General features: G+C 45.2%; 1 protein-coding gene across 1 annotated transcript; it reads right to left on the bottom strand.

Moving 5' to 3' along the window:
• Nucleotides 1–2,214: 2,214 nt before the first annotated feature.
• Nucleotides 2,215–8,888, bottom strand: LOC119278641 (PH, RCC1 and FYVE domains-containing protein 1-like). Its single transcript, XM_037559975.1, has 9 exons — nucleotides 8,710–8,888; nucleotides 7,496–7,582; nucleotides 7,320–7,409; nucleotides 6,629–6,709; nucleotides 6,326–6,520; nucleotides 4,084–6,183; nucleotides 3,558–3,704; nucleotides 2,829–3,190; nucleotides 2,215–2,707 (listed from the first exon to the last, which is right to left on the bottom strand). Exons 1-9 carry the CDS (start codon nucleotides 8,782–8,784, stop codon nucleotides 2,575–2,577), a joined length of 3,270 nt encoding a protein of 1,089 aa, XP_037415872.1. The 5' UTR covers nucleotides 8,785–8,888; the 3' UTR covers nucleotides 2,215–2,574.
• Nucleotides 8,889–14,578: the final 5,690 nt, after the last annotated feature.

Here is a 14,578-nt window from a genome sequence, read left to right on the forward strand (position 1 = left end):
ATAGCCAGACCATCGGTTGAATTGCTCTTGTATCACACCCGCACCGGGGGGAAAGAGATCCTTGAGTTGAGGTTTGAGGAGTAAAGGTTTGAGGGACTAAATTTTAGGAGTTTGGTTAGAAATGTCCTAAAGCCCTTCTCCTGCAATAGACTGCATTAAGCCTCAATTATTTGTTTCCATTGAGCCCCTTCTCCTTGCAACGAGCTCAACTTGCATATTGGGCGGAAATGCATTCCCCTAAGGCCTCAAGTTGCTACACATCTATATAACCACCGGTGCGTAATCGGGCTTTGGAGACGGTTTTCGTACATGGGACGGCGAATCGCACTAGCGAGCGTTTGGGCCGGCCCAACTATGGCATACAACTTTCAAGTTCTGGTTTTGGGAACCTTCTAGAGGATTCCCAGCCGGTTTTTGCTAGTTTCGGGAACCTTCTAGAAGTTCCTGGACCGGTTTTGCTTTTCCTTTAAAAAAATTATTTTCCCTGTTTTTTTATTTTTCTGTCCTTTTTAATTTTTTCCCTGTTTCTTTTCATTTTCTTTCATTTTTCCCCTATTCATTTTTCTTTCTTTTTTCAACAAAATTTTCTCGAATTTAAAAATGTTTCTATTTCCTCAAAATCTGTTCATTTTTTTAGTTTTTTTCCTGTTTTCAAATTTTGTTCGCAAATTCCAAAAATGTTTTAGTACTTTAAAATTTCTTCACTTGTTTTCAAAAAGTGTCCCAAAATTCATAAAAGATTTAAATTTCTTAAAATGTTTGCATTTCTTAATTTAGTTCACAAATTCAAAAAATATTCATGGATTTCAGAAAATGTTCCTATTTTCAAAAATGTTCATAGATTAAAAAAATTAATGTCTCCAAAATATGTTTGCAAATTTTAAAAAATAAGTCGGGAAATGTTAGAATTTATCAATTTTGTTCCTGTTTTCAAATTTAGTTCAGAAATTCGAAAAAAGTTTTAGTACTACAAAAAAATTCACTTCTTTTCAAAAGATGTTCAAAAATTCATAAAGATTAAAATTTCTTAAAACATTTGCATTTTTTAATTTTGTTCACAAATTTAAAAATGTTCATGGGTTTTAGAAAATGTTCCTGTTTTCAAAGATTGTTCACAAATATTAAAAAGGTTTATGTTTCCAAACTTTGTGCGCAAATTCAAAAAATGTCCGGGAAATATTAGAGTTTATCAATTTTGTTCTCGTTTAAAAATTGTGTTCAGAAATTCCAACAAAGTTTTAGTACTTTAAATTTTGTTCACTTCTTTTTAAAAATCGGAAACTCATTAAAGACTAAATTTTATTAAAGTGGTTGCATTTTTAATTTTGTTCACAAGTTCAAAAAATATTCAAATATTTCAAAAAAAATCACCAATTTAAAAAAAATAATGTTTCCGACTTGCAAATTCAAAAAATGTTCGGGAAATGTTAGAGTTTATCAATTTTGTACCTCTTTTAAAAAAATCGCAATTTTTAAAAGGTTGTCCGTAGTTTCCAAAAATGTTCTCGTTTTTTATTTGTTCCTTTTAAAAAAAATTGATATTCCCAAAAAATGTTCGAGTTTTTAGAAGTTTGTGAGCACATTTTTAAAATGTTCTTTTTGTAAATATATTTACTTTTGTGAAAAATAAACACACGTTCAAAATTTCAAAAATAGTTTATTTTCTTTCGCCGCGTATAGTTCAGATAAAATGAGCTGGCATTTTAGACAAACAAGTCTATGAATACAATCGACTAACTGGTTCACTCACTTGAAATCGTGTGTTCAATCCATCACACGGACATTTTTGGGAATTTTTTGCGAGTTGTTCTCCATATTTTAGCGTGGCCGTTCGCTTCTTCAGCACTAGAGTCAGCCTCCCAGCGCGTATAGGTATTCAGCCCACCTGGCTGTGAGCACTTCTCCACAAGACGGCGCCTCAAGGTGTCGATTTCGCACCTAGGGTTAGAGGAGGGGAGGGAGAAGGGGGCCGGATCAGGCGTAGGCGGCTCAAGACTAGGCCGGAGTTTACAAAACATCTGCTCCGTTCCTTCCCAGGCCTGTAGAGGGGAAAAAAGAACTAGATCCAATCTTGAGATAGTATTGTCAAATTAAACCACACTTTTTCTGCGCATCAAATTAAACCACACTTCTGAAACTCTTACAGACTTCAAATCAGTAAATGATACGTATTTTAAACTCACCAGAGACATGCTCGCGAGCTGTTGATGTTAACTAGGTATGTACAACAACTTTCTAGAGGAAAATTAGTAAATGGTATTATAAAACTGATGTGTTTGCATAAGCATTTACAAGGCAGTAACATCTACCAGACATTTACATTTTACTCCCTCCGTTCCAAATTACTCATCATGGTGACGAGTAATTTGGAACGGAGGGAGTACTTCTGCATGAGCAATCTACTTTCCACACAAGGAAAAAGGAAGAAAATGGTAGAGAGAATAATTGTGTAAAGCTAAAAACTTGTCTTGTCTCTACTAACAGCCAGAATCTCTTGTCATGGGCCAACTTAAATGGTAGCCACGTTAGCGGAAAACCTTGACTGACAAGAGAGCCCTCACGCACAAAGTCAAGTCAATGAGTCGCAATATCGCGATCCATGGTGGCAACCGATTTGTCAACCATGTGAACATTGTACTGCTGGTACACCCTTGCCCTGTTCCCCTGCCACCATTGTTCCGCCTGTGTCTCACTGAACCTCTTACGGCTGCATCCACAAAGGCGAAAAATGAATCGATGAACCAACTCAACACGAATGGGCGACAAGATGAAAAGATACAGGAGTCAACACAAAAGTTCTCTTTTCGATAGGATTCGAATGCATTTACCTGAACCGAACTCGCTTGAGATCTCTGGCCCCTCCAGGCAAGGCAGTGAGAGTGATATAGACACCTGGTTCGTCTTGCTCTACCCATTCGGCCTCGAGTTGGGATTCTGCATCAGGTGGTACACTTCCATTATTGGTCATTTCTGGATGGCCTGCCTTGTTCCTTACAGAACTTGATCCATTAGAAACAAGCAATCCATTAGGACCATCTGAAATTTGTTCTTGTTCTCCGGAACTTCCTGGGCTGCCCAAACTTTCGGTGACTATGGCTGATATGTCACTTGGTATAGGAATTCCAGGAAGGGGTGGTAGCTTGCCGTTCTTGGCTACTCCTCCAGGTAACCTCTCGGCCATCCCCTTCAACTATCATGGAAGAGAAACTGGCAACACTTAGACAATAGCCATAAACATGTGGCAGGAGTGACAAGAGGTCTCTCTTTCTAGCAAACAATAATTTTACCAATTCCGGCTAATAGATACTTGGATCATGTGAGATTGCAACTTTTAATTGGTTCTAATTATTGAAACAGTTCGATTTTGCGCGATACCAAAAACCATACAATTCAGGTTTCATGCCTTGGCAGAGCATACACAAGATAAAACATGAGCTAGATATGGATCACAGTTGCAGATATTTCCCTCGTACAGTTGATGCTATTATAAATTGATTATATGGCCTTGTACGTAGATGAAGATGTTGCATATATACAAACAGAATAAGCAATCTTACTTGTACAGTCAGTGACTTGATTACTTCCTTCGCTGCCTTGCACTTCGCGGTTTCCTCCCCAGCAATGGCAATAGCTTCCTTCAATTGCTTGGTAGTTCTCTCCAACTCAAGTTCGAGATGTTGAGACTTCCTAGTAAGATTGTCCACCTGGCAGTGAAGAGCTTTACGCCTTTATATAACAGCAAACAAATCCTCAATTCTAAGAGAACTTTGCTTGATTTTTTGCATGATCAAACTTGACGAGACAACAGGTAGTATACCTAGGTAGTGCTTAGAACTGCTTCCATTTAAATAGATTGATAGTTAGTTAGTATCGAATTATCTGGTACAGTTGAACGAGTAATATCTATCATGTTAATGTTAACAAGAGTGTATAACTAAGTACACCATAGAGGCATAGACTCACAGGGGTAAACAGGAACACACTTAATAATGCTGCCTGCTAGCACTAGAAATTGACACATCTCTGCAACAAGTAAGCTGAAATTCTAGGACACTAACAGAGAAAACACAGCATGGTGCGAACCTGGGACTTCAAACTTAGAACTTCTTGAGTTTGGCTATCATTTGTCGTCTTGGTGCCATTGATGACACCTCCAGGAGAAGTTAGACTCCTCAAAGTAGGTGTTGGTGTTATAGAACGTGGAGGACTTGACCTTCTTGAAACAGGTGATGTGGCCCTAGAAATAATTCTGGATCCAGGGACAGATGCTGATAAAAACTTTTTTGAAGATCCAAACACAGGATTGAAGGATCTTGAACCGCCATTTGGAACAGGGGACACGCGAGTGCTGTTAAATTCGAACTTCTTGTTTTTCTTTGAATATCTACTGTCCATGTTCTTAAAAGATTCCATCGAAGATATTCTTGACAATTTAGCATTTGACCTTGTTTCCAGCTCCTCATCAACCGTGTCACTGAATCCCTGTACAACAGCTCCCTGCTTAGCTGAAGAGTACATGTCTGATCCGGGTCCCTTAGTCAGCTTGCTGTAGCAGCTATCACAAACACGATAGGGTTTACTTTGATTTGGTGCCAATGAAGCCTTCAGAGATTTTTTACTGCTACAGGAATGACAAAATACCAGAGCACAATTATAGCAGTTATGACGTTTTCTCCTCAAGTTAAAAGGCTGACGGCATCCTGAGCACATTGATTGATCAACTCCAGATACCCATTTATGAATGCATACTGCTGCAGTGAAATTAGTTCCACAAACAACACTTCTGACTTGCTTATCTTTTAGCGCTTCAACCAACGTAGGAGTATTCTTGTCATCAGTATTGCCATGACCTAACCGACCATTTGCACCTTTACCCCATGTGTAGACCTCGGTCTTAGAGGTCAAAACAGCTACATGATAAGCACCACAGGAGATCTCCTCGACAAAGTTTTTGTGTAGCTTTCCTTCAACACGTACAGGAAGCATACCGTCTGCTTGTGGATTTCCAAGTTGGCCATATACAGCACTCCCCATTGTGTACACATTTCCTGATGTTGTAAGAGCCACTGTCAAGGAATGACCGCAAGCAACCTGACAAAAATTGGGCTCCACCAAAGCAGCCACACATGTCGGGACAAGTCTCGATTCCTTATCACCATGTCCTAAACGGCCTTTATCGCCATCGCCCCATGTAAATATCTTGCCAGGTGAACAATTGCTAGAGCTTGAATTCCCAACCATGACTTCTACAACTGCAGCAGTGTGCCAAACACCACAAGCAGCCCGCACTGTCCGAAGCCCTTTGAGAGATTCCACTTCCTTGGGGACTGAGAGACTCTCACGGTCTCCATGGCCTAGAACCCCAAAAGAGCCATCTCCAAATGTGAACAGCTGCCCAGCAGAAGTTACTATGGCTGTATGCCAAGGGCCACATGAAATTGATGAAACATGTATACCCTCCAGTGGCCCATGCAGCTTTTTTGGTACCCACTGACTGACATCATTACCATGACCCAAAAGCCCAAATTTGAAGGCGCCGTCCCCCCATGTATACAGATCTCCAGATAGTGTAACAGCACAGGTGTGGTATTCACCGCATGCTACCAGCTCAATGTTCATATGAGTAAGAGCATCAATGAGTTTTGGATGCGCCACATCACAATCTACACCATGACCAAGCCGCCCACCCGATTCCTCACCCCAGGAGTAGATCTCGCCTTGTTTACTGACAAGTGCAGCATGCCTTCCTCCACAAGATATATTCTGCACATCAAGCCGCACAGCAAACTCTAATGGTTTAGGTACAAGACAATCAATTTTTGCACCTGAGGAACTTCCAATTCTTGAGTTTCCACCACCAAGAATTCCTTCCCCGGTTCCTTCTCCCCATATTAAAACATCACCTAAAGCGTCACCGTCATCATAACCAGAACCATGACTTGAAGAGCTAACTGCACTTGAATAACTGATCCGGAAAGCATCCATTGGGATACCTCCGGAATTCCCATTTGTGTTATCTGATTGTCCAGAAGACATAGAGTGGACTGATGCTGCATTAGAATCTGATGGGAAGAAGCCCCTGGGGGGAGCTGCATATAACGCAACATCAGAAAAGGCCTTCTCCAAGCCATTCTTTGGTGGACTCCCATATGGACTACGGAACCGGTAGTTTTCATTGAAATCCTGGTGTACAGCATCTATCAGAACTCATCTTCATGAAGTAATGGTATTATCAACATGATGAAAAAGAAGTATCATCTCACAGAATTTTCGAAAAAGAACATAATTCAAATTCACATATTCAGATAGGGATAGTAAATGCTACCTTGTGGAGACTGTCACTGCTGCTGAAAGGAGAACTCAACGGAGAACTCTGTCGCGTGAAAGTCCTTGGACTAGTTGCAGCAGACGAAATGGTATCACTTCTTGAGCCGGTTCTCCATTTTCTTTGATGACTTCGTGAAATCAACGTTTTCAGCCCAGCAAACCACACTTCTGCCTCATCTTTGTCTTTACATATCTGACATCATTAATTCAATTAATATTACCATGTAAGCATGACACTTGTATAAGCACAAAAGGAAGAGAACAGGCAGAAATAAACATGGAATGTGGACGGCAAACTTACGATGTCCAGTGACCTGTCATGCGAAATTAGAGAAAAGGACTGGCATTCCTTCTCAGGTCGTGGGTACCTCTGAAATATTGCCTAGATTCCAGAAATGAAAGAACGAAGGTCCAGTTAGTAAGATTGCACAGCAACTTCAATACAGGGCGGATACTTAACGACCAAGATCAAGTATGGCACCACAAAGATTAAGCAATCGTACTATTACAAGGGAATTCATGCAGATGCTAAGTAACTTCCCCAGCAGAATGGTCAACTTTTGACAGTTTTAAAATTCATGCCAAAAAATCTATATTGAGCCAAGTTATGCAAATGCAGCGTTAATCGGACTTATTAAAATGCAAAACTGAGTACTGCCCGGCCTCAAAAGCTTGATAAAGCAGAAATCTAACTCGTCCAAGCTGAAACCTAACTCATCTAGCTGTAGAATATCCGGACAAGCAATTCAACTGCACAAATCGGTTTACCACAGAGAAAGCAAAAGATGATGCAAGCGTTTGTCCCCACTCCCCAGTAATGACTGCATTCATTAACCAAAAGTTTGTCTAGAAGGTTTGTGAATTGTGATTCAGAGTAAAAGCTCCATACAAGCAAACACCAACAGCAAGTCAGGTCAAAAAGTTCATCATGATGTTTACAACATTGATAAGATCCCCTTCTGGAAATTTCATTTTTAGGATAATTAACTTACAGTCCGTTGGCCAGGCATTATCCGGGACACATGGCTCAACCTTAGATGCTTCTCCTCTTTCCCTGAAAACCATATCAATACAGACTCGTCCTGCAGAAACAAAGAACACTCCTTACAAGTGAGACAATCAGGAAGAACTTCAGAAATACGAAGTTACGGAGCGGAAATAATCTCACATTGGATAGCCTAAATGGACAAAATTTCGGCTTCCCTCTACGCCCATATTTCAATAAGTAGGCTCCTTTCTTGAGAGCAGTGATAGCCTGCCAAAAGCCAGAATCGACCAAGAGAAAGGTTGTATCAGGCCTCGTCTGCCATTTCAAGATGTATCATACAAATATAATAAACTTATAAGGAACATCAGACTTTCGGACGCCAAATGGGAAAGCAAAATAGCATGGCATAACCATGAAATGTTTCGAAGTCATGGAAGTGTTTTTAGAAATAAATATGACTGTCCCGAATAATATAAAGGAATTCCCAAGTCATATCTCATCAGTTATCAGAAGCAACTAAAGGGTATGTATGTATGTCCTCTTGAATGTCTAACCCTGAGAAGCTGATATCAAAAGTATATGGCCTTGAGTACGGAGCTTAATCTACGCAGGGCAGGGGGGGAGTAAACTGAAGGAATGAAACACGCAAGGCATACATCACCTCAATAACTGATTTGAGATAACAGATATAACTGGTTGCTAGTTCCTCAGATTGACATTTTCACAGAGCAACACTTGCTCTCTTGCCTTGATTTCACTATCTAAAAAGAAGCAGGGGAGCTGAATTTACAGAAGCGCAATGCATGGCAGCAATCTGCACATCCAGAAACGCATTTGTGTACCCAAGGCCAACATGAGCGTTGAGTAAAACTACACCGAGTGCTCGTCGTCTCTGCACCCCAGCGCGAGCTCAGCTGGAAGCAGGCAAGCAAAGCGCCCCACGCCGGAACTGAATCCCCTTCGGGACCCAACTTCACTCACACACACACACATACACACCAGAAAAATGGCATGAACCGAGTGTCTTGCGATTCGATCTCACAAGATAAGCTCCGATAAACGGGCGTCCCGAACTCCCCCTGATGAAGCAGCAAGCGTGGTGAGTGGCGCCGAACCAGCATTGCCGCTCCGGGCTCCATTCCACCACGGAGGACGGCTCCAGCAGCAAGAAAACAGCCGAAAACAGCGTCCAGCCCCGTGAATTCCGGCACCATCGAGCCCAGCAAACACGAGCGGAAGCCGGCGAGCACGAGACCCCACTCACACATCACAGAAACGAACATGCTGCGCCGGAACTATCTACCCGCGCGCCCTCGGTTGCACCCACCCAGCCGGCCAGCAAGCAAGCGAGCAGAGACAGAAACAAGTGCGAAATTGACAATTCTCTGCCGCACCTGCTCGAGGTCGCGCTCGACGACGGGCAGCGGCCCCGCCCGGGCGCCGCCGAGATCCGACGACGCGTCTGACATCGGCGCCGCGTATCAGCCCCGCCCCATCGCGCCCGGCGACCAACGCCTCGCCTCCGCCGAACAAAACGCTGCTAGCGCCCCGGGACGGCGGCGAGGCGCGCGCCAATGGGGCCGGGCTCGCCGGCGACCACCGGCCGCGGCGGCGGCGGCGAGAGGGGGCTCCCGGGCGTCCCCCGCCGGCGACGCGCGCCCGGGGGAGGGTCGGATCGAGGGGGCGCGGGGTGGGTTCGGGGGGAGAGATCGCGGCGAGGAGGAGGGGGGGTGAGGCGAGACTCGAGATAGAGGAACAGAGGAGCTGGGAAGAGAAAAGAATTGGAGCTTTTGTGAGCTCTGGGAGGAGTAGAGAGAGTATTGGCGATCTGATTTTTGTTTTTGTTTGGGACTCGCCCGCGTCGCTTTTGGCTTTGCGGGTCGGGAGTCGGGACGGGTGGCTGATTGGTGATGGCGTGCATTAACATTTTGCTAGGTTAATAGCACTCCCTCCCACCGTCGGGAAATACTTATTGCTCAAATGGATGCATCTGGTCCTACCATTCTCTTCGGTCTTTTTTAGTCGACCACCGCCATCGTTAGAACGAGCCGCCGTGCCGCTCCCCTACCAGAACCGGTTTGACCTTGCCGACGAGTGACGACACGTGCGTAACTACATAGTAAAGCTGGTTGGCCCCATCCTAGACCTACGCCTCTACGCAGAGAAGAACTCTTCTGTGATGTACTCCCTCCGTCCGCACTACACGAACGCGCGAGTCGTCGAGGGAATCGGCCGCTGCCGCCGTCCGTGCTTGCCGACGTCGAGGTAAAGCAACCGCCGCGCACGGCGAGCCGTCGAGTGGAAGTCCTTGGCGCCGTCCGCACCCTTCAGTGGCGTCTACCTGGTGAAGCACCAACGGAGGGGAGCCGAGCAATAGATGGCGTCAAGGCGCTGATTCATTTACGACCGACAGGAATGGAGCAGCGGTGTCAACGAGCTAATGGCGGAGGAGAATCAGAGGGGGCTGAGGATGAACTGGAGGGGAGCAGCGGCACATGCGTGCTTCGATGAAGAAGCCATGACGGCTAATTTAGGGAAAGTAGTGACGAGCGAAGTTTACGAACGGGAGAAGACACTCACAAGTCACGGGCTATCCAAGCAAATAACTGAAGCGGCCAGTTTTTTACTTTTCTAATCCAAACAGAGTTTTGTATAAACTGGTTATTCACAAAAACATAGATAAAACCGATTCTCCTTAAAACCAGCTTAAAACGCACTTTCCATAATCCCATCGCTAATCTCCTCTATCCAAACAACCAGTCGTTACTAATACCTGCACCCATTAGTCCCGGTTCAAACACGAACCGGGACAGATGATCCTCCATGTGGCCGGTGCGCCGAGCCCAGGCAGGGGGGCCTTTGGTCTCGGTTGGTGGCACCAACCGGGACCAAAAGACATCCACGCGTTAGCATTCCAGTGGCTGAGGTTTTTGTTTTTTTAAGGGGGTGGGGGGTTGGGGGTTTTGGGGTTAATTTAGGTGTTTCATATATTGTGTTAGCTAGCTAATTAATAGAGAGAAGTGTCCTCTCTTATGTCCGTGCTTGGTCGACGCTACGTACTATATTACATATAGCCCTCGACACGCTAGCTAGTAAGAAAATGAAGGGAACCATTGAGTACAGAAGTTCGTCATGCATACCGAGAGAAATGATCGATCGACCTCTCATTCTCCGAGAGATTGGTCGAACAACAAGTTTTCGTATCATGTATCCGACGCTACTGGCTACATACATGTACAATATGTAAGATCTCTCAATTACAGTCCCCTAGCAATTGAATCAACTTCCGCATGGTATTCTCCGGCTTTGTTGATGACGTGGTCAAGAAAGAATCCCGCCAATTTCTCTTGAATTGCTTTCATGCGATCTGGTTCTAGGAGTTCATTCCACATCTGCCACGTCTAATTTGAAGAAGGGGGTTAATTAATACATATATATGAATGAAACTCAACAGAAATGATGGTGTAATAAAATGAAATTCTCAATATTATTGCTTACGCACTTCATATTGTCTTTGAGAGTAGCCCCGCTTGTTTTTCAAAGTCGTGGTGTGGATGAACTCGCACACGTATTATCCACAGAAATTATTACCTTGTTCCTGCCACAAGCACTTTACGAGAAATAGAGGTCAATCAAACTGATAATGAAGCATTATAAATGGCATTGATGAAAATATAGCTATAGAATCAACGGGAGATGCGCGCAACTAGCTAGCCAGTAGTACTTACTTTTGGGTATGTATATCGCAGCTCCTTCGGCAGTCCTGGAGCTTTAGCGGTGAACTGTTTCCAAACCCTGCAAGACAAAGAAAATAATAATTATTACTTGAGATATCAGGAAATGAACAAAAAGTTACCGATATGGTGCGATAATTATCGATTGAACTTACTTGTTGAGCAATTCAGTGATTTCCGCATAGGTTTCGGGATCTTTTCGTCTCGAGTCTAAGACGGTTACTAGTCCCCGCTCAAGCTTAATCTCCAGAAGAACGCATGCATAAATCATCAATTACAATACTATAACCTCGCTTGAGTAATAAGGGAAACCGAATATGCACATGACAGTAACACTCACTCACCGTTGTAAGGAAAGAGTATGGTATCTTTGTTTTGATTTTTGATCAACGATTGTAGCAAGTTGTCCTCGGCCTCTTTGGCATGCTTTTTAACCAGAAATTCATCTATGATATTTGTGTTAATGAACCCAATATCATAAATTTCTTGTTTTTTGCACTCGACGATCTTCAATCTGCATAATATATTGAGGATAATTAATTATAAATACATGCAATGAAAGAGCCGAGCTATATATAGAGACTTAATGACAGAAATAGTACTTACATGCAGTAGCAAAAGACCGTTAATTTATCGAGGGCCTTTTGATTGAAGAACTCGAAGAACTCCTCAAATGGAACAGGCAACAGATCATTTCCAACGAGGTCGTGCTCCTCTTTAATTCTCAGATACAAAGTATTCGCCCCCCCCCCAGACTCTCTGCAGGTTTTCATGTACCAATTATGGAATCTTCGCATCATCGTTGTTAGAAATTTTTCATCTTTGACGAGAGGCTTCCCGTACTCGTATTTGTGTTCCTCCACCTCCATGAAATACGGAAGTGCATTGTTAGGCAGGTAATCTTGTAGATTGCCATAACCGGCCACCATCCCCGGAACATTAGCGACGATATTGCCTCTAGACACATTGAGCGGGGGGCACGATTTGTTTGCTTGTTCGCCAAGCTGGTCAATTTTTTTCGCAGCTGCTCGTTCTCTTGCTCTTTGATGTCTGACAGTACTTCCCGACCGCTCCGCTTGGAGATATGTCTATTCAGTAATGCGCTCATAGTTGGTTCTCGGCGGAGACTTTGCCGGTTTCCTTAGGGTATCGAGAGTGCGCTTTGCTTTCATCGGATCTACCTTCTCCTCCGGAGGTGGATGTCTCTTTGCTTTCACCCCTTCAAAGAACTCCTTCACATGGGTCCGCACGATCGTATCGTTTTCCTCCTCGGTCCTCTCGTACGGTAACTTCTCTAGAGGCTTGAGAGGTGGACCGTATCTGTATTGCCTCCCGCCTCTGGTTGTGCTGCTAGACGCCGGAGCAGACGGAGCGGTTGCAGCGTCTGTCTTCTTTCGTGCTTGCTTACGAGGCGGAGGAGAAGGACTACGACGCGCCGGAGCAGCCGGGGCGGTGGCGGGTCTCTTCCGCCCTTGCTGGCGAGGCGGAGAAGGAGGAGGCTGCTGGCTGCTCGGGAGCGCCGGCGCAGGCGGAGAAGGAGGCAGAGTGCCGCCACACACCGGAGAAGGAGGCGGAGTGCCGCCATGCGTGCCCTGATCATCACTCGCTGGAGGAGGAGGCGGTGGAGGAGGCGGAGTGCCCTGACTCGCCGGAGGAGGAGGAGGAGGCGGAGGCGTCCAGTTCGGAAGGTTGATGAGCTCCTTTCGCCATAGGCATGGAGTCTTCAGAGCAGAACCCAGCCTAGTCTCCCCTTCACCGGTAGGGTGGTCAAGCAGGAGGTCCTTAAATCCCTCCGTTATTTCATCCACCATCTGTTGGAAATATGCCCTAGAGGCAATAATAAAAGTATTATTATATTTCATTGTTCATGATAATTGTCTTTTATTCATGCTATAACTGTATTATCCGGAAATCGTAATACACGTGTGAATACTTAGACCACACAATGTCCCTGGTAAGCCTCTAGTTGACCAGCTCGTTGTGATCAACAGATAGTCATGGTTTCCTGACTATGGACATTGGATGTCATTGATAACGGGATCACATCATTAGGAGAATGATGTAATGGACAAGACCCAATTCTAAGCATAGCATAAAAGATCGTGTAGTTCGTTTTGCTAGAGCTTTGCAAGTGTCAAGTATCTCTTCCTTCGACCATGAGATCGTGTAACTCCCGGATACCGTAAGAATGCCTTGGGTGTACCAAACGTCACAACGTAACTGGGTGACTATAAAGGTACATTACAGGTATCTCCGAAAGTAGCTGTTGGGTTGACACGGATCGAGACTGGGATTTGTCACTCCGTATGACGGAGAGGTATCTCTGGGCCCACTCGGTAATGCATCATCATATTGAGCTCAATGTGACCAAGGTGTTGGACACGGGATCATGCATTACGGTACGAGTAAAGTGACTTGCCGGTAACGAGACTGAACAAGGTATTGGGATACCGACGATCGAGTCTCGGGTAAGTAACGTACCGATTGACAAAGGGAATTGCATACAGGGTTTGATCGAATCCTCGACATAGTGGTTCATCCGATGACAACATCGAGGAGCATGTGGGAGCCATCATGGGTATCCAGATCCCGCTGATGGTTATTGACTGAGAGAGTGTCGGTCATGTCTGCATGTCTCCCGAACCCGTAGGGTCTACACACTTAAGGTTCAGTTACGCTAGGGTTATAGGGATATGTATATGCAGTAACCCGAATGTTGTTCGGAGTCCCGGATGAGATCCCGGACGTCACGAGGAGTTCCGGAATGGTCCGGAGGTAAAGATTTATATATGGGAAGTCCTGTTTCGGGCATCGGGACAAGTTTCGGGGTTATCGGTATTGTACCGGGACCACCGGAAGGGTCCCGGGGGTCCACCGGGTGGGTCCACCTGTCCCGGGGGGCCACATGGGCTGGTGGGGGTGCGCCTTGGCCTAATGGGCCAAGGGCACCAGCCCCACATAGGCCCATGCGCCTAGGGTTCAAGGGGGGCAAGAGTCCTAGGAGGGTAAGGCACCTCCTAGGTGCCTTGGGGGGAGGGAAAACCCCCTTGGCCGCCGCACCCCCTAGGAGATTGGATCTCCTAGGGCCGGCCACCCCCCCTTGGCACCCCTATATATAGTGGGGGAGAGGAGGGACTTCATACCTGAACGTCTCGGCCTTTGGTTGCCTCCTTCTCCCTCCCCAACACCTCATCCACCTCCATAGTGCTTAGCGAAGCTCTGCCGAAGTACTGCAGCTCCATCAACACCACGCCGTCGTGCTGATGCTGGTGCCATCTCCCTCAACCTCTCCTCCCTCCCTTGCTGGATCAAGAAGAGGAGACGTGGCTGTTCCGTACGTGTGTTGAACGCGGAGGTGCCGTCCGTTCGGCGCAGGTCATCGGTGATTTGGATCACGTCGAGTACGACTACATCATCACCTTGCAAGCTTCCGCACGCGATCTACAAGTGGTATGTAGATGCAAACTCTCTCCCTAGACTCGTTGCTTAGATGAACTCATAGATGGATCTTGGTGAAACCGTAGGAAAA

Source organism: Triticum dicoccoides, chromosome 3B (assembly GCF_002162155.2).
Source record: "Triticum dicoccoides isolate Atlit2015 ecotype Zavitan chromosome 3B, WEW_v2.0, whole genome shotgun sequence".
NCBI lineage: Eukaryota > Viridiplantae > Streptophyta > Magnoliopsida > Poales > Poaceae > Triticum > Triticum dicoccoides.

What these genes read in the sequence shown, in the direction of transcription:
- LOC119278641 (XM_037559975.1), bottom strand. Translation starts at nt 8,784, where the DNA reads ATGTCAGACGCGTCGTCGGATCTCGGCGGCGCCCGGGCGGGGCCGCTG. An exon ending in TCGAGCGCGACCTCGAGCAG is followed by an intron (nt 7,583 to 8,709) that starts GTGCGGCAGAGA and finishes GGCTTTTGGCAG; the next exon opens with GCTATCACTGCTCTCAAGAA. An exon ending in CTCAAGCGAGTTCGGTTCAG is followed by an intron (nt 2,708 to 2,828) that starts GTAAATGCATTC and finishes TTGTGGATGCAG; the next exon opens with CCGTAAGAGGTTCAGTGAGA.